This window comes from Myotis myotis, unplaced genomic scaffold, assembly GCF_014108235.1.
Source record: "Myotis myotis isolate mMyoMyo1 unplaced genomic scaffold, mMyoMyo1.p scaffold_m19_p_1, whole genome shotgun sequence".
Taxonomy (NCBI): domain Eukaryota; kingdom Metazoa; phylum Chordata; class Mammalia; order Chiroptera; family Vespertilionidae; genus Myotis; species Myotis myotis.
Window position 1 is genome coordinate 218467901 of NW_023416313.1, and position 27866 is coordinate 218495766.

The 27866-nt window shown below is 51.5% G+C and overlaps 1 protein-coding gene across 6 annotated transcripts; it reads left to right on the forward strand.

The window, feature by feature from the left end:
- Positions 1–1225: 1225 nt before the first annotated feature.
- MOK (MOK protein kinase) lies at positions 1226–27359 on the forward strand. Of its 6 annotated transcripts, XM_036316306.1 has the most exons (12): positions 1226–1385; positions 5728–5842; positions 11438–11527; positions 12912–12982; positions 20610–20688; positions 20813–20861; positions 22609–22787; positions 23687–23788; positions 24704–24877; positions 25379–25472; positions 26603–26800; positions 26881–27359. In XM_036316306.1, the coding sequence occupies exons 1-12, from the start codon at positions 1379–1381 to the stop codon at positions 26959–26961; spliced, it is 1239 nt and encodes a 412-aa protein (XP_036172199.1). In that variant the 5' UTR covers positions 1226–1378; the 3' UTR covers positions 26962–27359. The 6 variants fall into 6 exon arrangements, with proteins under 6 accessions (XP_036172199.1, XP_036172209.1, XP_036172215.1 ...); XM_036316316.1 differs by lacking the exon at positions 24704–24877; XM_036316322.1 differs by lacking the exons at positions 11438–11527; positions 12912–12982; positions 20813–20861.
- The last annotated feature ends 507 nt before the right edge of the window (positions 27360–27866 follow it).

Here is a 27866-nt window from a genome sequence, read left to right on the forward strand (position 1 = left end):
GGGGATTAAGGTTCAACATATGAAATTGGGGGATACTGGCATGCAGCCCATACACTTGCATTTACCTTTTTTTTGTTTGTTTCCATGCATCAATTTATTTTTAAATATTCTGATACAAAAATAATTCTGTTGATCAAAAAAAAGGTCAATACTATAGTTATCCATGTCATGTAGAAAGGGTAAGTCCTCCATAAGCTCTTCCTTCCAGAAGCCCAAAGGCCTTGGAATAGGTAATGCAGACATTAACCTCCTCCCTGTTACTTTTTACCAAAATTGGGTACACGTGTGCAGTTTCCCTTTTGCTCTGGGTGGTAGGGCTCAGGGCTGGTCAGACCGGGTGGTCTGGTCCTACGGCAGCTAGAGCAGAAATGCTAGTAGCTTAGGAAAAATGTATAAATCTATTTTTAAATGAACAGGTAATTCCAACCCACTTCTGTGCCAGCTCACACTCAAATGGAGAGTGAGCGCCTGTTCGCCACACCGCCTCCTTCATTGACTCCTTCCTGGGTTTTCATGTTTGCCCATCTGGTAGGTGGAAGGTCAGCATAGAGGGACCCTGTGAGAAGGGAAAGGATACGGGGGGACCCCAGACTGCAAGGTCACCCAACCCTCTTCTTCAGCTCCCTCCAGCCAGCCACCCAGCCACACCCAGCTGTCTTCCCTCGCATCCACCTCATTGACCCGGGTGCAGACTATTCGGGCAGACCCCGGGTGCTGCCCCCTTTCTCCATCCTTCTGACCGCGGTCCCCTGCAGCCCCTCCCGTGGGTCCTTTCCAATGCACGCGCTGTCGAAGGGCTCGCTCTAACCCAGGCCTCTCCTCGCCATTCCCCTGCTTAAGACGTTTCGCGGCTCCCTGTGCCCTGCAGACCAAGTTCGCAGCCTTGTCTGGGACGCAGGACCCCTTCACCTTCATTTCGGCCTGTCCCCTCCGCAGGACCCCGGGTTGGGCAGGAGGGATGGGTCTCCCGCTCCCGGACTTCGCGCCCACCCGCCCGCCCTCCGGCTGGAACACTCCGCGATCTTCTGCTTGACCAGCCCCTGGACTTGGCTCAGACAGCGCCCCTGCGCCCCCGAGAAGTGTGCGATCACCCCCGTCTCCCACCCGGGCTTTGCATCTGCAAAGTCTGCCGGGGCTCCGCGTCCGTCGCTTCAGTTTCCTGCAGCCGTTTCGCGCACGCGCGGGAGGCGTCCCGGGGCGTCCCGGGCTTGGCGGTTGCCAGGGCGACAGGGACACAACATGGCGGCCGGGTCCTAACGCTCCGACCGGGACCACCGCGGAGGCCCTAGTTCGAGGCCCCGCCTCGGAGGCGTGGAAGCCAGGGCCCTTTCCTCTCCGCCCAGTGTCGGCCCGGGGCTGTCGCCGGCCTCCGTCCAGGATGAAGAGTGAGTGGGGCCGGGCAGGGGCGGAGCCGGAGGGGCCTGGAAGCGAGCGCGGCGGAGGGCCCCAGGGGACCGGGACCCTGAGGGGCCGGGCCTCGTCGCCTGGGGCGTCACTGGGGGGGGGGGGGTCCCCAGCCCCCCTGGGCTGGAAGAGCCGATGAGTCGAAGGTGCAAAAAAAAATTCCGACCTCCTTTGCTGTGGAAAGATGAATTACGTTAGTGTAGTTGCAGTGTTAAATTTGCATCCTATCCTAATTGTCAGTTAGTAGTGGTATATGGCCTCAATCGTGTGGCAAAGATATTAAAAATAACCGACTTCTCTCACTGACCCTGTACAAGCATTCTTATGTTCTCCTGTTGGATATTGTGTACTTGTCTGTCTTTCTCGAATGCACCCAAAGCTGTAGTTAGAGTGCAAGGTCTACAAAAGTGCAAAAGGTTTGCACTTTTACTTACAGTGTGAACTTATATACAGCACACGCATTTCTGTACCATATTCCTTTTTTCCTTTCCAACTGTTTATTTTGCACATTTTTGAAGCTACAGAAAAGTTGCAAGGAGAGTTCCTTGAAAGTTTATAAACCCTTCACCTAGATGCCCCACTATGTTCTGGCATTTTCTCTCTTAGCGACGCATTTATTTTTGCCAAACCTTTGATAGTTAGTTGCAGACAGCATGATATTTCAACACTAGCAATTCAGCAAGTGTGTGCTAAGAACAAGGACATGGTCCTACACAGTCACGGTACCACTAGCGTGTTGGTACAGTACTGTCATCGGGCATGCAGTCTATAATTCAGATTTTCCCAGTCATCCCAATAATGTTCATTATAGGTGTTTTTTATTTTTTCCAGGATCCAATCAAAAATCACAAATTGCATTTTGATGTCCTATTTCTTTGGTCTCCTTTAATTTGGCAGTGTCCTGCCTTTTGTGTCTTTTTAAAAAATATATGTGTTTTTATTGCCTGGCTGGTGCTGCTCAGTGGTTGAGTGTAGACCTATGAACCAGGAGGTCATGGTTTGATTTCTGGCCAGGGCATATGCCTGGGTTACAGGCTCGATCTTTGATGTGGTCATGCAGGAGGCTGTGATCAGTGATTCTCTCTCATCGTTGATGTTACTATCTCTCCCTCTCCCTCTCCCTTCCTCTATGAAATCAATAACAAAAATATATATATAAAATTATGTTTCTATTGATTTGAGAGAGAGAAGAGGGAAAGAGAGAGAGAAAACATTGATCGGCTGCCTCCTGCACATCTCCTACTGGGGATGGAGTCCACAATCCCAGGCATGTGCCCTAACCAGGAATCAAACCTACAACTTTGTCATATCGGGAACAAAGCTCTAACCAACTGAGCTACCCAGCCAGGGCCAAAGGGTGCAATTTGAATTTTATTTTTTAATTTTGTTATTGTTGTTAATCCTCACTGGAAGATATATTTTTCATTGATTTTTTTTTTAGGGAGAGGGAGAGAGAGAGAGAAAAAAACATTGATGTGAGAGAGACACATGGATTGGTTGCCTCCCGCACAGGCCCTGCAATCCAGGTATGTGTCCTTGACGGGAAAATGAACCCAAGACCACTTGCCGGCCAGAGCAGGGTGCAATTGAAATGTAAAATGTTCGTGCAGTTAGGAATAATTTTCTGTCCTTTTGTGTTTTCAGGATGTTTGGTAATTCAGGTCACAGTTTTCCTCACTACACCGAGTAATTTAATTGGGTGCGGAACTTTTCCTTGGAGGTTCCTGACCTTGTTTTTGTCATTTGGTTTGAATTCCTTAATCTCTTGAAATGACTAGACATTAGAAGCGGAATCTTCTCCCTGACAACTGTGGTCCAGGCACATGCCCCGAACATAGCGATTAACCTCCCCCAGTTCTTTCCATTCCTCAGCTGGCTGGGCCCCCACGGCTCTGCTGCACGTCACCTGCGTGATTCAGAGCTTCAGAAGCAGTGCTTGAATACAAATGTTTGCACTTGGGCCTGACAACTTGCTCTTTTCTCAAAAAGTGAACTTGACCTCCACTTTCACGGTTAAATAAGGTTTAGATTCCACTTAAACAAAAGAGCCTTGGTTTCATAAAAGTGAACAGTTGGGGGGGGGGGAAGGGAGACATATGTACTACTATTAGTAATACTTTAAACAATAATAAAAATAAAAAAGTGAATAGAATCTTAATGAACACAAATGATCTCATTTATTTTCCTTTTTCCACCTTTTTTATTCGGTTATAGTAAGTCCTCTTTGTCCTTGAGCCTGGGTGGATGGTTGGTTTTGTTTTGGGAGACTATTTATTTCTAGTCCCATTAATGTGGGGCAGGGATTGTCCCTAGCTCAGCTCTGCACCCTTCACAGTGCTGTGTGTACTGGTATCTTCATATTTCTTGTCTGACTCTCAAGACCTGTGAACTACGCGGGTTCTGTTGGAGATGAGAGGGGGCCGTTCTCTACCCCGCCCCCGCCCCCCCCCTTCATTCTTGTTTTGTAACCAGACCTTCTGTTACTGACAGAGCCATGGAAAAGCAGTGACCCTTTTTCCACCACAGACAGCCGCCTCCAGGGCTGCAGGTTCCATTTGTCGCCGACTGATTTCGGTGGCCTGGAGGTGCCTGCAATGTTGGCCCACACTTGGAGTTTGTACTGAACCCACTAAATGTACAGTTGGCCATTTTTAAAATATTTTTTAATTGATTTCAGAGAGGAAGAGAGAGGGAGTGAGAGATAGAAACATTAAGGATGAGAGAGAATCATTGATCGTCTGCCTCCTGTATGCCCCCTACTGAGGATCGAGCCTGCAATGGGGCTTGTGTCCTGACCAGGAATCTACCATGAGCTCCTGGTTCACAGGCCGACTGAGGAAGCTAGAAGTTAATTTTTAAAAATTAAAAATAAACAAGCAGTTCATGCTCACTGTGGAATATTTATGCCATGCTGAATATTAGGCAGAAGGTGAGAGTCTACCGTACCCCCTTCTCCCCGAGAGCCGCGCCATTGCCAGGGATGGTGTGGGACGGCCTCGGTGGTCTTGCTGCACAGCCACGTTGATTTCCTCATCGGCTGTGCCACGTCACGTGGACCCTGCCGCACCACAACCTGCACCTGTGTTGAGTCCTGTGAAAGTTACTGACAGGAAAGGAAAGGAAGAGAACATTTTAGAACAACCAAATTTAAGAGTACTTGAATGGTAGTCTACATTCAGAGCTTCTTATGAAAACAAACCAAGTAGGAAATTGAGTGGAATAGGAATATTTTTAAATTACATATCATTTCTAAAAAACTGTATTACTTCTTTTTAAAAGTACCTTTTTTTTCTTGCTGGTATGTTCAGATCAGAACTCACACAGGTTTTTAAAATGTGCCACATCGTCCGGCTGGCGTGGCTCAGTGGTTGAGCATTGACCTCTGAACCAGTAGGTCATGGTTCAATTCCTGGTCAGGGCACATGCCCAGGTTGCGGGCTCAATCCCCAGTTTGGGGCGTGCAGGAGACCCCTGATCAATAATTCTCATCATTGATATTTCAATCTCTCTCCCTCTCCCTTCCTCTCTGAAATCAATAAAAGTATATATTTTTTAAAATGTGCCATATCGAAGGGGTGTGGAAGAGGCTACCTCCTTGAGGCTGAAAAGTTTCACAGGCCTGCTCTGTGCTGATGCAGGTTTGGGATCTGAAGGTGATGGACATTTTTTTAATATATTTTATTGATTTTTTACAGAGAGGAAGGGAGAGGGATAGAGAGTTAGAAACATCGATCAGCTGCCTCCTGCACACCGCCCACTGGGGATGTGCCCACAACCAAGGTACATGCCCTTGACTGGAATTGAACCTGGGACCCTTCAGTCCGCAGACCGATGCTCTATCCAATGAGCCAAACAAGTTAGGGCGTGACAGACATTTTTATTTAATAGGTTTCTGATCTATTTGCTTCCCGTGAGTTCTGCATGTGCCCTGACTGGGAATCGAACTATGACAGCCGTGGGCAAACTACGGCCCGCGGGCCGGATTCGGCCCGCTTGAAATGAATAAAACTAAAAAAAAAAAAAGACCGTACCCTTTTATGTAATGATGTTTACTTTGAATTTATATTAGTTCACACAAACACTCCATCCATGCTTTTGTTCCGGCCCTCCGGTCCAGTTTAAGAACCCATTGTGGCCCTCGAGTCAAAAAGTTTGCCCACCCCTGAACTATGACCTCCTGGTTCATAGGTCGACACTCAACCACTGAGCAACACCGGCCAGGCAACTGCCAATATTCTTACAAGTAAAACTTTCGCTGTCTGGAAACAAGTACAAAATATATGTATAAATAAAATCTGTTTTCATAATTGTTTTTATTTATAGACTATAAAGCAATTGGCAAAATAGGCGAGGGAACGTTTTCTGAAGTTATGAAGATGCAGAGCTTGAGGGATGGAAACTACTATGCATGCAAACAGATGAAACAGCACTTTGAAAGGTAGGCGATGAGGCGGGTCACACCAGAAGCAGACTCTGGTTTCAATCAGCAGGGCAGCTCAATATTCGTGGGAAGATTCTAGTCATGTGATGTGTACAACACAGTGAGATTTCTTTAGGCATTCCCCCCCGTTGGTGCAGAGCCTTCTGAAGTGTTTGAGGATATAAACGTTGATTCCAGACTCTCAGTGTGAAGCACTGTTTCTGAGAGCAGAAAGGAGTATAGGGCACTAGTGGTGTCCAAGAGTATGGAGAACAATAATTTCATCCTCGAGACATCGCCACAGGGTCAAAGTCGTCATCCCTGTTCTGTGCAGGAGGACAGTGCGAGGGACGTGACGCGGCTGACAGCTGTCACTCTAGGCCCCTAGGTGGGCAGAGCCAGATTTGAATCCAGATTCCTCGTCCTCACCGCCACAGTGTGTGGCCGTTACCTGCCCTTCCGAGACTGCTGTTGCTGCTCTCCTGCCTTCTTCTGTCACTTCTTCCTTTGTGCGACAAATTACTCTTTTTCTTTTAATCCTCACCTGGGGATATTTTTTCCATTGATTTTTTAGAGAGAGTGGGAGGGAAGGAAGAGGGAGAGAAAGAGAGAGAGGAACATTGATGTGAGGGAGACACATCGATTGGTTGCTTCCTGCTCTTGCTTTGACCGGGGCCAGGGATCTAACCTGCAACCCAAGATCCTTCAGTCCGAGGGTTGATGTTCTAACCACTAAGCACCTGGCCAGGGCCGTCAAATTACTCGTGATAGAGAATTGGACGCAGTGTACTGACGGCCCGGCATGTGGGAGCCGACTCTAACAGCCAGGTGGCTGAGATCGGACTGTTGTAGCAGCAGTTGCGAGACAGTTGCCTCTCAGAAGAGACCCGGTCCCGCTGTCAGGCTCAGGGGCAGATGTGCTCGCTGCCAACAGGACTTGCCAGCTGTTATTTTAGTGAAGAGATGCAAATAAAGGGCTGCAAATAGCCTCCCGACGCGGCGCCTCCTGAGGCTGCTGGAGCAGACCCTTGCGTGGGCACGCTCACTGCGGAGCCAGCCGCGGCGTGGCCTGCTCAGCCGCACATGCCCCCGCCGGAAGGGAGCGCTACCTGGAACACGGCTTAGAAGTCAACCAAGATTAGACTGCCTTGGGAGGCATTCCTGTGAGGGGTGGCAGACACTCCGTGTAACCCCCGCCCCTCCGGAGGAGGTAGCATCACCTAAGGATGTGGTTTCCTGCCGGTGACACGCCAGCTGTTCCTCCATCCACCAGGTCCCCAACACACCGAAAGTGCACCCTGGTGTTAGCAGGACAAGGGTCTCAAGGTCCAGGCCATTGTTACTGAATGCTGTTCTTGCTAATGGTAAAATACAGCACAGTAGTTTGCAGACCAGCTGTAAACAGGATGAACTTGACCGGAGCTCAACCAGGATCAGTGTAGCCAACTGCAGAGAAGAGATCAGTAACACTCGTGCACCTGAGCCGGCTTCCTTGTCTGAGGGGCTTGAGGAGCAAGCGAGGGGAGGACTAGGAAGTAGCTAGCAAGGCGGGCGTGTGCTTAATGTTCAACAGACGGCAGCCTCGTTGCCGAATGGGTCACCGCTTGATGTAGTTGAGAACAATTCTTGCTCTTTGCCTTAACTTTAAAAGTGGTTGATTAGAACACATTTTTCTTTAAAAAACCCATAATAAGTAAAGATTTTTAATAAAGTACCACAGGATTTGTGTTCCTTTGCTTTGCTGTCGAGTCTGGGTGTGTGGGGAGGTGTCTGCAGTGTGAACCACACTGGAATGTTGCTTGCCTTGGAAGGGAGCGTGGCCCTGGGCCACTGGTGGCCGGTGGCTGACGTTAGATGATGGTCACCTCAGGCTCATGGGCAGGTGCCTGCAGCCGGGCAACAGACCCGAGGGGAATTGGACTCTGGGTTTTTGCTTGTGAGCTCTTACCTGCTCTTGGTACATATGTTCAATGCAACGCTGTTGTTACTTATTTAAAAAACTGTCCGGCTCTGGCCACTGGAGCTCCTTCAGGGTGGCTCTGTTTCTTCTGACGTGCCCACCCTTTTCTTACTCCGTCAGCACTACAAGAGTCTGCGCTCATCGTGTATTTCCCCGGCCCCTAGAACCCCCATTTCTCTAAGGAGCCTTGTCGCCTTTTACTGGAGAAAGATACTTGGAAACAAGACTTCAGCACCAGGTGTTCTCATGGCGCCTGGAATGTCATAACCTCCGTAGACGAAGCCAGTGTGCATGTGCACGGACCCATTTAACCGCCCCCCCCCCCCCCGCCAACCTCTCTCTCTCTACCTATCTACCCAGCCATCTGTCTATTCATATCACCACGAGTACATACTGACATCAATAAGTGACTTGCTTCTAAAGAATAGAAAATAAAGAGGAAAAGAGAGTAACTTTACAGTGAGGAACCTGGACCATCTACACTCTCATTGTGAAACAACTTACCCTTATCCACTGGAAGAATAACTTTGGGTTCCTTTAAAAATCCATTTGCTCTACTTCTCATTGTCTAGTGGGCCTGCACCATGTGTGGGTGGTGTGAGAAATGAGTAGCAGTGACAGGAAGTCATGCCAGGTGACTACAGTGGTTGCTCACCAAGCACCTGCCGCCATGCCCAGTCCTGGTGAATCGCTGCCTGTCACTGGTGCTCGCTGCCGCCCTCGGGGGACGGTGCCTGTGGCCCTCTATCAGGGTGGAGAACCGTGGGCTAGAGAGAGAAGGTCCCCAACCGCCCGGGTCACTGAGCTGGCAGGTGGTGGAGCCAAGTGGGACCCAGTCTGCAGGTCCCTGCTTATTGGCAGCTCATCTCTCTTCTTTTGTGAAATGTGCAAGAGTCTTTCTTAAATATTTGAAATAACTCATCAGTGAAATCATCTGGGCCTAGAAGTCTTCTTTGTGGGGAGGGTTCACCCCCCCCCCCCCCGTGATGTTTGTTACAGCATCAGTCATAGTGGTAAAAAGCTGGCAACCCGTTTAGTGGAACGGGTGATAACATCACGGTACATCGTGGTACGGAATGCTGAAGACTGAGGGCGCCACCCGGAGTGGCACAGCTCGCCGGCACCATGAAGATCTGGTCTCCGGGGCACGCCTTGGACCAGCCCTGGGAAACTGTTCCAACAGCTGCAAAGCAGAAATACCCACACCCTGTGAGCCCAGGTGTGCTGGGAGCTGGCATATCGGACGGACGTCTGATCCCCTCCTGGAAAGCTGCACAGCCATCGACTTCTCAGCACAGAGGGGAGGGCCTTCCACTGCGAAGCTCTGACCCGTGCGGCAGGAACCAAAACACCTGTGCTGGACCGTCCGTAGTTGACCCTGTGGAGAAACAATGGAACTCCAACCCACTCAAAACTCATCTACAAATAGGATTTCAGTAGATGGGAGACATACACCAACCACATCTTCAGGACGCAGAAAAACTATGTCAACTCTAGAGGCATCATCACTGTGAAAGGAGGCCTTCTCAGTAGTCATCTCCAAGTGCTGATGGCAAGTTCGGATCTTCAAATGCTAACGGAGGCCGGAAGCAATGGGCTGGGTCATACACAGAGTGAATGCTGAGGCTGAGAATTGAGAGCTTCGGTAAGGGGAGCATGAGGACACCGTGGCAGCAGCAGCATTTGCAGAGACTGATGGAAGTTGATATACAACACCCAGTCCCCCAGATCCCTTCTAGCTGGTGTTATATTTATTTAGTTTTGGTTTGGTTTGGTTTTTGTTAATCCTCACCTGAGGATATTTTTCCAATGATTTTTTTTTAGAGAGACTGGAAGGGAGAGAGAAAGAGAGAAACATTGATATGAGAGAAATACATCGATTGGTTGCCTGCCACACGGGCCCAACCAGGGCTGGGGATTGAACCAGCAACCAAAGTACATGCCCTTGACCAAAATCGAACCGGGGACACTTCAGTCCGCAGTCCGACACTCTATCCACTGAGCCAAACTGGCTAGGGCTATTTGTTACTTTTTAAAATGCTACTGTATTTTAGGTGGAATTTTTTTAATAAGCCAAAGAAAGGCTATGTGACTTGATCAAAACAGAGAAGTTCAGGGTTTCTAAATAAAAGGGGAGATAAGATTTTTAAAAAGCTTTATTGAGATATAATTTGCATATCATAAAATCTACCCATGATGGGTGAGTTTAGGAAGTTGGCCCAGTTCTGGAAGACTTCCCATCACGATTAGAAGAGTGGAAACCACCTGTCCTGGGTGGTGAAGAGCTGCTGTCCTGAGCCTCTGGGGTGCCGCCCTCCCTGCCCTGTGCTGGGCCCCTGCCCAGCACTCCCTAGAGCAATGATGGCGAACCTTTTGAGCTCGGCGTGTCAGCATTTTGAAAAACCCTAACTTAACTCTGGTGTCGTGTCACATATAGAAATTTTTTGATATTTGCAACCATAGTAAAACAAAGACTTATATTTTTGATATTTATTTTGTATATCTAAAGGCCATTTAACAAAGAAAAATCAACCAAAAAAATGAGTTCGCGTGTCACCTCTGACACGCGTGTCATAGGTTCGCCATCACTGCCCTAGACCGCCGTCTGCCAGCACCTAGTGGGCCCCCTTTCGGACCCTCTTCCCGAGCTGTGGGCTGTGTCCTTTCTGGTTGTTTGTTGACCATGGCGCACAAGCTGCTAACAGTTTGAGTATCATCCTGGGTGTGAGGGGGAAACGGGGCAGTGATGAAAGAAGGGTCTGAACTTCTAGTTAAAAATATCCTACACGCAGACTATTGAGGCTCTTCTTACACAGCAGGCTCCCGTTGGTTGGCTGGCATGAGATACTTCCGTTTGCAGCCACATTGATTTAAGATAACAGTATACTATTGGATACATAACTAAACAGAATGCTAAGCTCCCCTCTCTCTGTTAACAGAATTTCACCAGTTCAAAGGGAGAAGATTCACACAATCACTTCCTTTCAGAACCTCTGAGATGAAAGTCTCTGGTGCCTGAGTCCTCATTGGATGTGAGCCCTTGGGCCCAGGCTCGGCAGGGAGACCAGGCTCCCTCAGGCTCTGCGTGGAGAGCTTGGCAGCCACAGGCCCTGGGCCGCAGTGACGCTTGCATTGATGGATTTGGGGTGTCGACAGGGTGTCAGGTGTAGCTGTCTTCTTAAAGAAAAGCCTGCGTAGACACACCTGCTGAGAGAGCACCTGTCACCAGGTGAAGGAAGTTGAAAAAGATGACCGCCTTAAGTAGGAAGGAAGGGTGGGCCTGTTTGTGGAAATTTAAAATGCTTATTTTTACATGGCTTTTACAATGCTAGTTGGTTAGTTTCCATAAACTGATTAATAGGAAATTTTAACATCTCTGTTTATATTTATTAAAAGAAACTACCAAGGAGCTAGATGGGGATAAATTGAATTTATATCCAAAGCTATAAGGACCTTGAGTTTTATAAGATAATGCACAATCATGATACGCCTAATCTCTACTGCTAATGGGAGAAATAAAACCTGATTGACTTGCTTGAAGTATTTGTGAGCTTGTCAGTTCTGATCATGGATGATAAGTAATGACTGAATAGCCCGAATTTTAAAGCTGACCTGAGTGATAAATTAGCTGTTTATTTTTGCCTACACAATAGTATTGAGCAAGTGAACAACCTCCGAGAGATACAAGCACTGAGGCGCCTGAATCCACACCCAAACATTCTTACGTTGCATGAAGTGGTTTTGTAAGTATGCTCGGGCCTTTAAAAATTACCTACATTTGATGATAATGGTTAAATCTCTTTTTAAGAAAGAAAACCATGGTTGGCATTTTAGAGATCTGTTTTGTAGCCCAGAGAGTCAGCTGTGCACCTGATTCATAATGTGACTCTGGGCTCCTGAGGCCTCAGGTGTGAGCTCTGACCTGACCCGCTGGGTCTGGGTCGTATCTGGGGGTAGATGGGGGAGATAGGCTTCCCTTCCCTGTCATAGTCATCTGCTCATCTCTGCAGTTTCATGTAGCCTTTCCTGTAGCCTCTTTCGATACGGTTTCAGGGGATTGTTTATTCCTGGTCTAACTGTAGAACAGTTTCCATGAGGCTCACCACCCATCAGGAGGTCAGGGCACAGCTGGTTCCCAGGCACCGTCCCCAGAGTGGGGCTTCGCCGGGGTTCCAGGCCCTGTCTTTCCCTTGGCCAGCGGTGCTGATCCCCGAGAAGGTGGCGTGGCCTTTAACACCTGCCAAGAAACTGCTGTCTCTGACAGCTAAGGTGCGGCAGATGCCCGTCAGAGGACCGAACAGTTTTAAACTCCATGTACACTGTTTTGTTGCAGCGTGCGGCCTCCTGGCCTGCGGTGTGCTGAGCCGTCAGTTTGGGCTGCGTGTAGACACTACAGTCTGCGTGTGACAGTCACGACTGCCTGCGGGGAAGGTGCTTTACGCTCGCTTTAGAAAGCGCCCTGTCCAGAGTGGCTGGGCCTCCTGGCAGCCCTGAGAGACAGGGGGGCCCCTCCGGAGGCCCCTGAGCAGCCTGCGGTGTCACGGGCTGCCCTGCCAGGGTCAGAGGCCCCTTTCGGGGCTCCTTGAACCCAGGGGGAGCTGGCGGCACAGCCGGAGGCCTCTGTCCCCACTCTGGGCAGGATGTCACTCGGGCGATGCCACTCATCTTTCTCCCGCTTCCCTGACTAGTTTTGGACTCTGTTCCCCACCCACCCCACCCCACCCCACCCCGTGGTAATGAGTCACATGGAAGTGATTTAGGCAAATTAAAAGTAAGCTTGCACTTGCAGGCATGAATTAAACCCTTCTCTCCTTGGTTATTCTGTCTGGCCCACCCACCAACCTCATTTCTTCTCTCTCGAGAGTTAATTGTATATTGTCAATACATATGTCTTTTAAAATGGGGAGGGGGGCTTTTAGAGTTTGTGCTTAAAGCAGGGTTTTACTATTATTTTAAATTAATTTTACCTGAAATGTAACTTCTGGTTCAGTCATTGCACTCCAGGCTTTGTCTGATGTGGGAGTGCTTTATCTTTACAAGAAATGTTTACAGATGAATTAAATATTTGATTATTATTTTCTGATTAAGACATGAGAAAACATTTCAAAAACCTGCTTTCTTCTTCAGTGACAGAAAATCTGGTTCTCTTGCGCTAATATGTGAGCTTATGGACATGAATGTTTATGAACTGATACGAGGTACGTAGACTCCTTTGAAAGCTAATGTAAGAACTGACTGTAAAGCCTGTAGTTCATAGTTGCTGGTGCTCAAGGTCGGTGCACGGGAGGGCAGTCGTCAAGTATAAACACACAGGGCTGACCATCCGGCGGTAAATGAAATGAGAAGGAAGGCCGCCAGCCACGAGCTGGCCGTGCGGGGAGGAGGATGGCTCGCAGGACAGCCGGGGCCTCCGCACTGCGGTCCCCACCGCGAGGGTCTCTCCCCCCCCGGGCTCTGCTGCTGATCCACGTTCTGTTCTCGCCTCAGAGTAAGGCAGGGCTCGCCCCCCAAAGAATCCCTCACATGAGAGGGAACCTCCTTATATCTGGATCCTTCCAAAGTCTCCCGAATGACAGACAGGGTGCTCATTCATTGGCTTTGTTTTGAACAATGAAGCCCTGTTTAGGAGAGCGTGACCAGGGCTGGCTTTGGAGGCTTACAGAGGTCACCTGAGGGGAATGGAGAGGAGCAGGCAGATGTTTGGCCCACATTTAACCACGGTCCCGGGCCTGTGACCTCACCGTTGTGTTAGATGTCAGGACACGTGAGCCTTGTAAATGTCACTGAGAAGGCCCAGAGGAAGTGCTGCATTTCACAGGTCACACCGTGCTTATGGGCCAAAGGAGAGAAGAGCCTCCTCACGTCACGGGAGGGACTGCTGCTGGCTTGGGATGGAAGGTTTGCGGCGGCACCATAGATGCTTTCAAACGGCCGGCCCAGCCCAGACGGAAGCGGGTGTCTGCGGAACTGCAGGTCACGCTGCGCTGCCGTGGGGACTCCCACGCTGAGCACACCTGGGGGAGGGCACACAGTTGTTTTATGAAGCGGGAGAGTGGGGAGAGCGTCATGGCTCGTTAGTAGAGTTCACATGCGACTAAAAATACGTGGACACATTGTTCGACATGCATAAAAGTCTATGTAAAATGTTTGGATGCAAAAGCTTTTGGATCTTTTTGGGAAAATAGAAGATTTCTATCGGGGACTCTAGGGTATTTCTTATCATTCCAAACCGTGTGTATTTTATTCATAGGTTTAATCTTGTTTTAAATACAATTCTAATAGAGTTAGATCTGGTTTCTTGTTCTAACCCTATTTAAAATAGAGCTCTTAGAGCAGTGGTTCTCAACCTTCCTAATGCCGTGACCCTTTAATACAGTTCCTCATGTTGTGGTGAACCCCAACCATAAAATTATTTTCGTTGCTACTTCATAACTGTAATTTTGCTACTGTTATGAATCGTAATGTAGATATCTGATATGCAGGATGTATTTTCATTGTTACAAATTGAACATAATTAAAGCATAGTGATTAATCACAAAAACAATATGTAATTATATATGTGTTTTCCCATGGTCTTAGGCGACCCCTGTGAAAGGGTCTCTCGACCCCCAAAGGGGTCGCGACCCACAGGTTGAGAACCGCTGTCTTAGAGGGAGCTTCTAGAACCTGGCACACCAGCGATAGCAGAAAGTGACAGGGGACAGTCCATCCTGGGGAGGCTGAGAATATAGAGCTTGCACGTGCGTCTGAAAACAACAGCAGAGGTTGAGAGCCATCTGGGCAAACAGCTGCGAGTCTCCAGATTCCACAGGACAGTTAGAAAAGGCAGGCCACAGGGTGGATGGTGGCGACCACCACTCCACTGCGCACAGAGGAAAGGCAGGACAGTGAACCCGATGCTTCTCAGAGTCCCGTTTAAAATGATTACAGTGGAGAAGAGTTGACATTCAAGAAGTAAACTCATTTACCTGGGAATCTCACGTGCCCCGCATGGGCCGGGTAAATGAGGTGTTAACCGTGTGATTATGTTTCCTAACACCTGCTGCCTGCCGCGGGCCCTTCACTCCATCCTCTGTGTGTGTAACTAAGAGCATGCAGGCTGGCGCACATGCAGCCGAGAATCAACACTCGTCCTCACCAGCTCCCTACAGTAATGTTGGTGCCAGGAAGCCCAGCTTTTACTCTGGGCGACCCTACCTAACTGCCTCCTTGGCTCAGGGACAGTTCTTGGTGTGAGACAAGTGCTCACGTTAGAATTCTGAGTGTTGCTTCCTACAGTGGATAGTTCCAAACTCAAGGTCAGAGGGTCATTTCCGGCAAGTTTCTATGCATCTAGACATTTGAGAAAGCTTTGTTCGGAAATAAGTGTGTAACTTTCAGTAGTAGGGGAGCTGTATCATTGGGGACATTGCACCCATTTCTTCCAGTCTCTGCCTCCAGGGAGAGACTGTGGAACAGGCTGTGCAGTGTGGGTGACTCACTACACAAACACGGCGTCACCCACAGGCCGGCCTGTGTCAGGGGGTCAGAACCTGGGAAAGCGGCCAGCAGCGATGGTCAGACACTGAGTGCTGGAACATGCATCCTGACTTCAGAGTTGTTAAACTGAACACAAAAGGTCTCCCTTAGATCACTGATGAAATGCAGTGACTGGTAGTAGCTACTAGTTCATGAATGCTAGCCACATGCCAGGCACTGTTCTTAGCACTTTAGAGGAGTTAACTCATGTTACCCTCACAACAGCCCTATCAGGCACATGCTGTCCTTATCCCCATTTTAAAGATGAAGAAGTTGAGGCACAGAGAGATGGGTAACCTGTGCAAGGCTCTGCACCTAGGAAGCGGTAGACCTCGGGTCTGAACCTAGGCTGGCTCCCGAGTGAGTGTTCTTAATCACCCCACACCCTGCCTCTTGGCAGCCCGCTGTGGTTGGCACTTTTATCATCATCCCCAGTTTACAGGTGAGGAAAGTGAGACCTGAAGGAGTAAGTAGTAACCCCAAGTTAAGTTGTTCATAAGTAACAGAGCCAGAACTTAAAGTCAAGCCTGACTCAGAAACTTCAACCGTGATGCCCTACCGCCACCCTGGCCTTCCTGCTCCTGGCCCTAGCTCAGTGCCGCAACTGACTGGACACTTAGTCATTGTTTGCTCTGGATCTGACACTGACTTACTGAAAGTCAAATCAATCACTAAAGCTTTCTCTAGTAGGATCAGAATTCATTTCACTTACTCCCTTGGACGATGAGAATATTGAGCAGCACCATTAAATACCGGGACCAGTCAATGACCCGAGAGAATGTCCCGGCAGCCTTTGCAGAGCTGTCTGCGGCGTGCACAGCAGTGTCGGGGCCAGCAAAGCTAGAGAGGCAGCAAAGAAGATGCATTTTTAAATGCAGAGAGTACAGTCCACCGTAGAGATAAACTGTATGAAGCAAAATCATGAGGGAGTGACTTGCTGGGGTCATTTTCTCTTCCTCCAGTAGATGTCAGATGAGGCAGAGGTGACCGTGGGCCCGAGCCGACCACGCTCACCCGGAAAGTGGTAGCATTAGGCAGATGCAGGGGAGCGTTCTCGTTCACCGTGACAGGCCATGGTCTGTTCTCAAGGTGGGGACCCAGGGGGAGCACGACAGACACAGCTCCCTCCCCCATGGAGCTCACATCTGATGAGAGAGAGACAGCAAATCAGTGAAGAAGTGACCCAGAACTCCAGACAGGGCCCGTGGTGTGAGAATGAAACAGGCCGCTGCGGTCTAGCGGCACAGCTGGTGCAAAAGCCCTGAGGCCACCGTGAGGTGAGAGGCCACTGTGGCCCCACCAGAGGAGGAGGGTTGTAGGAAATGAGGTTTGCAGGGTCACCGGGCTGGGGGTTAGATCATTCAGTGGGGGTTAAAGCAGGAGCTAGGCTTGGCTGCTGATTGAGCCACGATCTATGAACCAGGAGGTCACAGTGTGATTCCCAGTCAGCGCACATGCCCAGGTTTTGGGCTCCATCCCCAGTAGGGGGTGTGCAGGAGGCAGCCGATGGATGATTCTCCCTCATCATTGATGTATCCATCTGTTTCTCCCTCTCCCTTCCTCCCTCTGAAATCAGTTTTTTTGAGAAGAAAAAAAACATGTTTAACCCAGGGGGATGGTGTACTTTGATTGGTGTTTAGACCAGTGTTTCTAAAACTATGGCAGAAAGCCAGATTTGTGTTTTACTGTCTGTTGTGGACCAAACCGTTTGTAAATGCAATAATTACCAGGAAACGGCCCTGTGCTGGGATGTCACCCAATATTGAACTGCTGCCACAGCTTCCAAGCAGGGCTGCTCCTTTCCGTCATCCCCACTCCGACTGGGAAGTCCCGAGGCGGCATCAGAGTGCGGCTGTGCTCTGAGGAGCACCATATAGGGGCTTGTCGGGCTGCCGTGTAGAGAAGAAAGGGACCATACATAGATGTAGGGTCATCCCCTTTCATTGCAGACAATAGCATGCATTCCTGCTAGTTTAACCGAAGGGTTTTATTATGTGGGACGGAGCTGACAGAATCGTGGGGAGCAGGGTACGTGTGGGGGGGGGGGGCGCTGAAGCAACAGCCTCCAGGGTGAGCCTCTGGGAAGTAGCTTCCCAAGCGATTGCCCTGGGCTGCCCGAGGGTCTTTCACGAGTGGGTCAGACCACATCTGGAGCCCCACACGGAGGCATGTCATTTGGCTTTCTAGTCTGGCGTGCTAGACGGTGGGTGGGATGGGTCTGTGGGGTGTGCTGGGGGAGAGGGTGAGGAGGGGGCACTTGGGAGGAATTTTCGGGGAGCTCCCATCTGAGTGAGTTAGTGACAGGGTGAATGGAGACTTGGCTGGAGCCCTGGTCTGTTCATTCAGGCGCCCTCCGTGGTGGGAAAGGCTGTTCTGGAACATCTGGCGGAGGGAGGCCCGGTGCTCACCTGATCACAGAGGCACCTGCTCTTTGCCTGCACTGCATGTGATCCTGCCTCCTGTTTAACTGTCAGTGACTCCACTCTGAATGGCTGGTTAATTGTGCCCTCGCCCCTCGCCCTGGCTCCTTCACCTCCGCCCGTGCTCTGGTGGGTCCCCTGCTTGCCTGACACAGACCTGCTGCTCCACTGGGTGTCCGACTGCGCTGGAGTGTTAGCTCTGGCCTCCAGGAAGTGGGGTGCTGGCGGCTCCATCATTGGTGTCCCCAGATGTCCGTCATGCACCTGGATGATGTTTGGACACTGAGGGTCATAGTTAGACTGTTCCACCGGAAGGAGTCACCCGCTCTGCTGGTTCACCCGCAGAGGAAGGAGTATGTTGTAAAACCACAGGCCTCGTGCAGAAACCATGTCTGCCAAGGGAGGTGGGACCAGCTAAGCTCTGGTTGCCGAGGCCGTACAGTCCCTGGACCACACGGTCCCCTCCTCCTCTCTTGGCAGACATGGCCCCCCAGACCCTGCGACCCTCCATTGTCAGCAGATGGGCCCGTGTGGAAATCCAGTCACGGGCCGCCTTGTGGAGCGTGGGCTGTAGCAGGTCCAGTGGGCTGGCCTGGTCACCTTAGGGTTATATCTTTAGAGGCTGTGGGTGGGGCGGGCATTCTGAAATAAATCCATGTTGCTGGGGAATGAACCAGGTGGGGAAAGGTAAAACCAGCTTGCTGTAACTGTGGCTGTAGCTACAGTTCATTTCCATGGTCAGCTCAGGCCGTGTGCTGGTTACCACGCAGCCGCTAACTGTTCTGCCGGGTGTGACTGTGTCAGACTAGTTCGGTTGTGTGTTTCTATTTAATCAAATCTGACCCACTGGTTGTACGATGAACTCCGCTGTTTTTAATGTACCAAGAGAGAAAAAAAAATGCCAATTCAGCTCTGACACAGCATTCTCATCACTTAGCGATCAGAGTTTTTTGTTGTTTTGTTTTGTTTTACAGAGAGGAAGGGCGGCGATAGAGAGTTAGAAACATCGAGGAGAGAGAAACATCAATCAGCCGCCTCCTGCACACTCCCCACTGGGGATGTGCCCGCATCCAAGGCACATGCCCCTGACTGGAATTGAACCTGGGACCCTTCAGTCCGCAGGCCAACGCTCTATCCAGAGCCAAACCGGTCAGGGCAGCGATGGGAGTTTTATCGAGGTTAGAAGAGAGCCCTTTGGGGTCTATTAGACGGTTCCCGTGTCCCTGTGTGCAGGTGTACACAGGAAAGTCGGGTGAGGTTGGCCTGTCCAGGGGCTCCTCACACTTCCCGAGAAGCAGAGTGACGGTGGCTTTGCTTTCCTTAATGTCAGTCTGCGTTCAGAGTGTGAGTGGGGCCACTATTTTGTCCCCGGAATTCTCTTTTGAGCCAGTGACACCTTCCCGGTGGTTTCAGTGCTGGTGCCTCGGGGGAGCCGTCTGGCACTGTTGCCGCAGCACCGACCTCCCACGCGGCGGAGCAGCACACCGGCCAGAACAAGCTCCGTGCCCGGGGTGACGAGAGGTCGGTCAGGCGCTTTAATGGGGGTGATCAGTTCCAACTCTGAGGGCTGCTGTCAGAGTCCAATAAAACATGTGCTAAGAGCTAAGAGCAGTGCCTGACTCACTGCCTTCAACAAACATCGACAGCTGTTATTATTATTTGACAGTTCACAGTGGAGCCAACTCCACTTTAGAGGCGAGGAAGTGGAATTTCAGAGAAGCGATACAGCACTTGCCTAAGATGAGCAGCTTCAAAGAGCAGAGCTGGGAGGACCCGTCCTTGAGTGTGGCCGTGGTTGCTGAGAGGGGTGCCGGTCACAGCTCAGGCTCCTCGCTGACTCTAACATCTCACCTGCTACCCTCTGCCGGTCCAGATCGCTAACCGCTCGCAGAACAGGGGCCATGATGCAAGGCCCTCCTTTGCAAAGCACCGCGTGGTGCCGTGGGGCACGGCCTCTGGGCCATTTGGCTGTGCCATGGTGGACCCAGTGTGCACCTTTAAGACTGGCCCGCAAAGCCAGGCAGAGGCCTGGGGACTGGGCCCCCTGGGGGAAGGGGGAGTGTGATTGGCCTGTCACACTGCAGGCTACACTGGCAAACACATTTCCTCAGTGAGGCCTGACAGCAAAGCCGTAGTTTAGCATTGCGTTCACATTACTAGTGCCGTACCTGACATTCTTTAGACTCTTAATGAGAAAAGTAGTAAACATTAACTTGGAAAAACTCACCTGGTCAGGATAGCTGAAACAGACAAGGCCTTGCCTGTCTCCATCAGTAGCTTCGCTCCATCGGGCAGGGATTCTCCAGGGAGGGGAGGCGCCAGGGCTGCGCGTGGATGGGGTCCCCAGGAGGAAAGGGTGGGGGCCCCTGAAGAGGGCCCCTCCACTGGGACTGCAGGCAGCGGAGAACGCAGGGCCAGAAAGGTCTCCCCGGACTGAAACAGCTGCACTTCTGTCAGCCTGTGATCTCGCCCCTTTGAAGTGGAAAGCTGCATCCAGCAGGGTCCCAGGGAAACTGGCCCCGGGCAGCAGTGGGAAGGAGGGTCCTGGAGGAAGGATTCTTACCTGACGCAGCTCCCGCCACGGTCGAAGGCGAGCACCTGGATTCCTGTGAGCTCGTCCCCGTGGGTGGAATTCTGAACGGCTCCTTTTGTAGGCACACTCTGTGTTTCCTGTGAAACGGCTCCTTTTGTAGGCACTCTGTGTTTCCTGTGAAACGGCTCCTTTTGTAGGCACACTCTGTGTTTCCTGTGAAACGGCTCCGGGTCATTCCTCATAGGAAGTTCGGTTTTCACATACTATTAAGTAAAAACAGATTCTGCTTTTTATTTCAAAAAAGGGTCCCAGGACCATTAGTAACCATATTTGGCTGTTTCCTTGATTGTACAGGGAGAAGACATCCATTATCAGAAAAAAAAGTTGTGCACTATATGTACCAGCTATGCAGGGCCCTCGATCATATGCACAGGTATGCTCCGGAGACGCGGCAGCTCCAGGGTAATGGGGTGTAGTAACAGTCAGGAATGCAATGTAAAGGCATGTGAATGAATGAGGTACAATTAATTCTATCCTTCCTTTTATATTGAATGCAGAAATGGAATATTTCACAGAGATGTAAAGCCAGAAAATATATTAATAAAGGTAAGGGCTTTTATACGAAAAGTTGATATCAGAATAAAGGTAGACTGTAAAACTTTTTTAAAAATATATTTTTATTGATTTCAGAGAGGAAGGGAGAGGGAGAGAGAGATAGAAACATCAATAATGAGAGAGAATCATTGAGCCAGCAACCTGGGCATGTGCCCTTGACCAGAATTGAACCCGGGACCCTTCAGTCCCCAGGCTGATGCTCTATCCATGAGCCACACTGGCCAGGGCTAGAACGTAAGATTTTTCACTGGTGCTTTTAGTCCCAGTAACTGGAGACCAGGCTTGCAATAGGATTTTTCTCCTCATGCAGCTTGGAAAAGTGGTCTATTTAATAAATGTCATCAATATAGCCGTACATCTGGAAGGAAATAATTGTAGGTACTCTCCTCAGACTATGTACAAAAACAAACTCCATTCCCATGATCACTGCAAACACTCGAAATAGAAAAGTGGAGGAATCAGGATTCCGGCAGGTCTGTCTCCCTCCAAAGCCACTAGGCCAGTGATGGCAAACCTTTTGAGCTCGGCGTGTCAGCATTTTGAAAAACCCTAACTTAACTCTGGTGCCGTGTCACATATAGAAATTTTTGATATTTGCAACCATAGTAAAACAAAGACATATTTTTGATATTTATTTTATATATTTAAATGCCATTTAACAGAAAAATCAACCAAAAAAATGAGTTCACGTGTCATAGGTTCGCCATCACTGCTACGCCATCCTCACAAATCCAGTTGATGGACAAGCCCATCACCCCGACAGTGTCCTCCTGCTCCGCCCCGCCAGCAGAGTGACGGACTTTCTGTTATTATAGAATTAGTGTGCGTTTTCTAGAATGTTCTAGAAATGGAGTTAGATAGCATGTACTCTTTTTTGGTCTGGCTTATTTCACTTTGAAATCGTCCCACAGTTGTTAGGTGTTCTCTTCTGTTTTTCCATTCTTTTTTCTCTGCCTTCAGTTTGGGTTGTTTCTGTTGGCCTGTCCCCCAGCTCCCCGAGTCTCTCCCTGGCTGTGTTTGGTCTGTCGGTGAGCCCAGCAAAGACGTTTTTTATTTCTGCTAATTTTATTAAATTTCTAGTGTTTCCTTGTGATTCATTCTTAGAGTTTCCATCTCTCTGCCGGCATTTCCCATCTGAACTTGCATGTTGTCTACTTTTTCCATTAGAGCCCTTCACAGGCGAATCACGGTTATTTTGTTTTTTAAATATCTTTTTATTGATTTCAGAGAGGAAGAGAGAGATAGAAACATCAATGATGAGAGAAAATCATTGATCGGCTGCCTCCTGCATGCCCCCCACCGGGGATCGAGCCCGCAACCTTGGCATGCCCGAGGCTGCAGTCATTGGCAGCATGTGTTTTGTTACCTGAACGTGAGGGGTGAAGAAAATGGAAGGAATATCCTGAAACCCGTCTCCCTGGTCTGTCTGACTTGCCCGGGTGGCGCTGGAGCGTCTGACTGTGGTGTGGGACTCGCTCGTAGACTCACCCTGGGACTTAGCTTTTCCCAGGATCTGCAGACATTGGGAAACAGTTGTGAAACATGTTCCCCTGAATAGAAGCACCACTTCCTCACCTGTCAGAGGCATTTTACAATTAAGGGTTAGGGTAACTGGCGTTTTACAAGCCAGGTTAGATGCTAGTCGTTTTCCCGTTAGTGCATAAACATTTGAGATGGCTTATATTACAACGGCGACTCCATGAGACGTCATTTGTCCCCGCTTTTCTCCCCCCTGCAGCAGGATGTCCTGAAATTAGGGGACTTCGGGTCCTGCCGGAGTGTCTATTCTAAGCAGCCGTACACGGAATACATCTCCACCCGCTGGTACCGGGCCCCCGAGTGCCTCCTCACCGACGGCTTCTACAGCCACAAGATGGACCTGTGGAGCGCGGGCTGTGTCTTCTACGAGATCACCAGGTAGAGCCGCACGGCTGTGTCCGAAGGCCGCTCCGGCCAGTGCACGTCTGTGTACACGTGCTGACGCGGTCACACGGCAGGCCTCACGCCAGGCCCTTCCTTCACAGCACGATTTCTCAGTCATCCTGAGGCTGTGACTGCTTTGAACTTAACAGAAGGTGTTTTGTCAACACTTTTCCTTACTTGCTGGTGATGGGGAACAGAACACTCCCAGCCCAGCCCTGGGCCTGTGCTTTCAGCTTCATCAGTGAAATGATCGATCACCAAGCTAGGAACCGAGTGGAAACATGCTTACTGCCACCTGTGGGGCCCGCCGGCAGGGGACAGGGTGTGGGGGTGGGGTGGGGGTGAGCATGGCCCGGCCCTGCCCTGGAGGTGCAGGTGTATCCAGCAGGATTCTCTGGCCACCTGGCAGTGTCCCAGTCCTCACCATCCTCCAGCCCCATGCCCCGCCTTCAGGCTTCACCGCTGGGGGCGGCGTGGCCTGGGAAGAAGGGAGGAGGTGAGGCGGGTGTGGGGGGAAGCAGCCCTCGCAGAGGGTGGGCACCCCCAGGCTCAGTGCGTTGTTAAGGACCGGGGTGCATTTAATGTCTGGGTGATGCATCAGACAGAGAGCCCAGCATAGGCAGGGACCCAGGTCCGCTCCCACCTGCTCAGCCGACGGCTTCATGAATGCAGGCATGTGTTCACACCTTTCTAGATCATTCATATTAATAATTGTTAGTTTTTGAAAGCTGAGTTGCGATTTCACTGACGTTGAAAGTGCCAGCAGATCACGCGTTCTCTGGTGGTAATTCAATGCCATGAGTTAATTTGGGAGGATGTTACAGGACTCCGGGGTCGGGAACGGCCAGGATGAAGGGACTGTCCTAACCACAGCCCCTGTCACCTTCTTCCAGTCTGCAGCCCCTCTTCCCTGGAGCCAATGAGCTGGACCAGATCTCAAAAATCCACGACATCATGGGCACACCTGCTGCGAAGACCCTCACCAAGTTCAAACAGTAAGTGCCCCGTGCTCCCAAGAGCCCCGTGTGGCCTTGTCCCCCTCCGGGGCTGGCAGCACGGAGGGACTGAGGGTGGGGCCAGGCTGCCCTCTGTTGCCGGTGCAGCCCTCAGTCCTTGGGGCCCCCTGGGGGTCCGAGAGGGATGGTCTTCCTCCAGCATCACCCAACAGTTCCTCCCGTCTTGCCGAGGCCTGGCAGTGAGGTTCTGTCGCTGAATATTTACACTCTTGCACAGCACGTGGAGGCCTTTGGGTGAATGAGGTTCCCCGGCACCGGCTCCGTGCAGGGAGGACGTGGAGCAGCCGCCCCAGCACTGCCCCACACGGACACCCGACCGTTAGGATTGTGTGCTGGTCAAAGATGAAGCTCAGCGGGGGGTGGGCTCCCAGGGAGGCCCCGTGGGCTGAGGGTGGCAGCGCCCGGCAGCTTCAAGACCTGGGAAGGCGAGGCGACAACTGTTTGGGATTCTTTCTTTTTTTTTAAACTTTACTCCCTTCTTCTCAGCTGGAAATGTGACGTCAGTCTCTGACGAAGAGTGCATTTATAGCATAACAGGTTTCACCACCACCACCCTTTCTTTAAGTCTGAGACCTGAGAGCAGTTTGCGGGTCACAGCACAGCTGAGGGGAAAGGACAGAGGTTCCCATATAGCGCTTGCCCTGCACGCACAGCCTCCCCGCCGTCGGCACCAGAGGGGCGCGTCTGTTAGAATGATGAGCCGCATTGACCTGACCCGGCATTGGCCCCCGAGGTCCACAGTTCCCACGAGGGGCCACTCTTGGGTGGCACCATCTGTGGGTTTGGACCCTGTGTATTCCGCCCCTTTAAGTCACAGACTGTTCCCCCAGTGCAGGTCCCTGTAGAGTCGTGACAATGACATGATCATTTATTATCATTGGGCTTTTAATACAGGTCGAGAGCTATGAGTTTTGATTTTCCTTTTAAAAAGGGATCAGGAATACCTCTACAGACAGCCAATCTGTCCCCGCAATGCCTCTCCCTCCTGCACGCCATGGTGGCCTATGATCCTGACGAGAGAATCACTGCCCACCAGGCCCTGCAGCACCCCTATTTCCAAGAACAGAGGTGGGTGGTCTGGATGGCTGGGGGCAGGTGCTGGCTGCTGAGATGGGGGTGGGGGGATGTGGTGGGCCGTCCAGCGGGGTCCCTGGACAGCTCTCTCTATCCTTTTCTGGAATATCTCCCAGAAGGGGCTGTTAGCGGCGCCATGGCAGGGCATGGGAGGGCTCTGTTAAGATTGCGGGAGCCCGCCTGCACCATTGTAAACGCTGAACTCGCTGTAAGGTCTGAGCACGTGGGCGTACCTGATTTGGAAGTACATGCTCTGAGCTGTCCGACTCCACACCTCTGTCCACTCCTGCGTGTGACCGTGGAGATGACATCTGACCCAAACCTCGAAGCTGGGGCAGGGGTGGGGGCCTGGGGCAGGGGGAAAAAAAAGAAAAAAGTCCTCAGATAGTTCACGTGGAAAGTAGAGCAGTGACCGCACCATGACAAGCACCTCTGGAGACAGGGACAGCAGCTGTGCGCGGGTTCTCAGTGGGGCGCCCGTCTTCCCCCTTGCAGGGCCTCGGAGAAGCAGGCTCGGGGCAGCCACAGAAAAGCGGCACCGGAACTGCTCAGTAACAAATGGCATATTTCCAAGGAGGGCAGCAAGCAGGTACGGCGGGAGCAGCGAGCAGCGGGGTGGGGGGTGGGGGGTTGGCTTGCAGCGGACTGCACACCCCAGGTGGCTGGTGTCTGAGGGGAACCCCACCTGTGAGGGCTCCGCTGCCCCACCCTTCCTGCCCCTCTAGCTAAGGGTCAAGGACAACATCTGTGAGCAGGCCAGACGAGGGCGCTGGGGTTCCTCCAGCCCAGGGGTCACTCCCTGTGCCCTCAGACCCACCCAGTGGGGGGCACAGAGAGCTAACCGGGCCCAGGTGACCCAGCTCGCCAGTGATTGCCCAGAGCATGCCGTCTGCTCGGCCAGAGCCATGAGCCCCTTGGGCGCCAGGCGAGCTCCACCCCGTCCACCCCGTCACAGAGATAGTCTCTCACAGCGGCTTAGAAACGACAGCCTCACTTGGCAGCACCTTCATCTTCTGGCCATGTGCCAAGTGCTCAGCCCCAGTGTTGCCAGTTGTTCAGCGTCATGTCCACTTGTCCCTGCTTTTACTGCGTGTCACTATGAGCTGGGGTGGGGACGCATGTGCACCTGCAGCCAGGCTGCTTTCCAGACTCTGGGTGCCCCGTCCCACTTCCCAGTCTGCCCGGCCCACACGTGTCTGGGAGGCCACAGAGCAAGCGCTGTAGGCTTTGCAACCATAAGGTCTCGTCACAGCTGCCCGCATGGACGATGCTTAAAGGAATGGTGGGGCTATGTTCCCATACAACTGTTGACATTTGAATTCCATACAATTCTCACATGCCACGAAAGCATTGTCAACTACGAAAGAGGTAAAAGCCATTCTGAGTTCCCAGCCGCACAAAAGCAGGAGGCAGCAGGTTTGGCTGACCTGGGGAGCCGGCAGTAGGCACCCCCAAGGCCTTGGCTCAGCCCCAGCACAGGCCGGCCAGCCCCGGGGCTGCACCAGGGCTCAGACCCACACGCACCAGCCTGAGGTGCGGACCCCTTGCCTCCGGGTGCGGGGCCACCTCACTTTGGGGTGGCCAGGTCACCTGTTGTCTAGTCGCACCTCGTGGTCAAGAAGTTCTTTAGGCAGAAGTGGCACCAAAGAGCCTTCTGTCTCTCCTGATTTCTGTGGAGACAACACCCGTGTGCTCAGCCGACCTGTGTTTTGTTTCAAGAAACAGCCCCTGAAGCAGGAGGAGAGCCGACCCCGGAGACAGGGCCCGGCCTACCTGATGGAGCTGCCGCAGCTGAAGCTGTCCGGGGCCACCAAGCTCTCGTACTCCAGCCCCGCGCTGCACTCCGTGTTCAGACCTGGAGCGAGCGGGAAGGTGCCGGTGCTGAGACCCCTGAAGTGTGGGGGCGCAAACCAGAAGGTAGCGCCTTATTAGCTCCCCTCAGCCCTGCTGCCGCTGCCGTCCTGGCCTCCACTGAACGTCTGTCATTTTCTTTTCAGACAGATGCACAGAAGGAGCTCAAGCCTAACCTGAAGCAGTACCACCTGCCCACGATAGAAAGGAAAGGCGGGGGATACTGAGCAGCGCGTCCAGCTGCCCTCGGAGCGGAGCGTCAGTGCGGCTCAGTCCTCCCAGCCCCGGGCCAGCGAGCGCAGCCCGCACGCCAGCGGCACCACGGCCTGGGGCCACCAGCCCCGCTGCTCGCATCCTGAAGGCGCAGAGCTGTCTGTTCCGCTCTAATACACGTGTAAACCACCTCCCTCGAAGGTGCCATTTCACTTTTGTAACCAAGACTTTGGGACAGGAAATCTTTTGTATTTTTATATGACTCCAAACAGAAGTTAGAGTTTATATTTGTTATTTAGGCTTGGCTTCCCCGCGGGCTCTGCGTGGGCTTCCAGCACATCGCCAAGAGCATGTAGCACGTGACTGCATGAGGATACGGGACTTTCATTAAAGAATAGCCCTCGTCACAGTATTTCCTTGTGGTACCATTTGCGCTGAATGTGTCACCACCCAGTCCTTTGTTTTAGCTTTTGTGAACAGATGGGGGATTGATCTTGGGAAGACTTGGGTGCGGCTTGATTTTGTTTCACTGGGGAAGCCGTGAGAGGAAGCCCAGGGCTGTGCCCAGTGCCCTGGTGCTGCCCAGGGAGCCGCAGCTGGTGCGGTGGTGCTGGGCACGTGGGCAGGCTTCCCCGTGGCCACAGCGTCTGAGCCCCTGAGGCGCAGCTGGCTCCCGTGAGAGAGAACGCCACTTCCTGATGGGTTGGGGGCACTGAGCTTAGTGTCTGGGCGCCAACAACAAGCTGGGCACCGAAGAACCTGTTCCTGTGGAGGGGGTGCTGCAGAGACCCGTGGCGCTGGAGAGCAGGGTGTGGGCCCGGCCGCCGGCAGAGCAAAGACCCTGTGGAGCCCCCGTTTTGTTCATTGTAACCTAATCATTGAGTGTTCCTTCTTCTCATTCTTCTCCAACTCACATTTA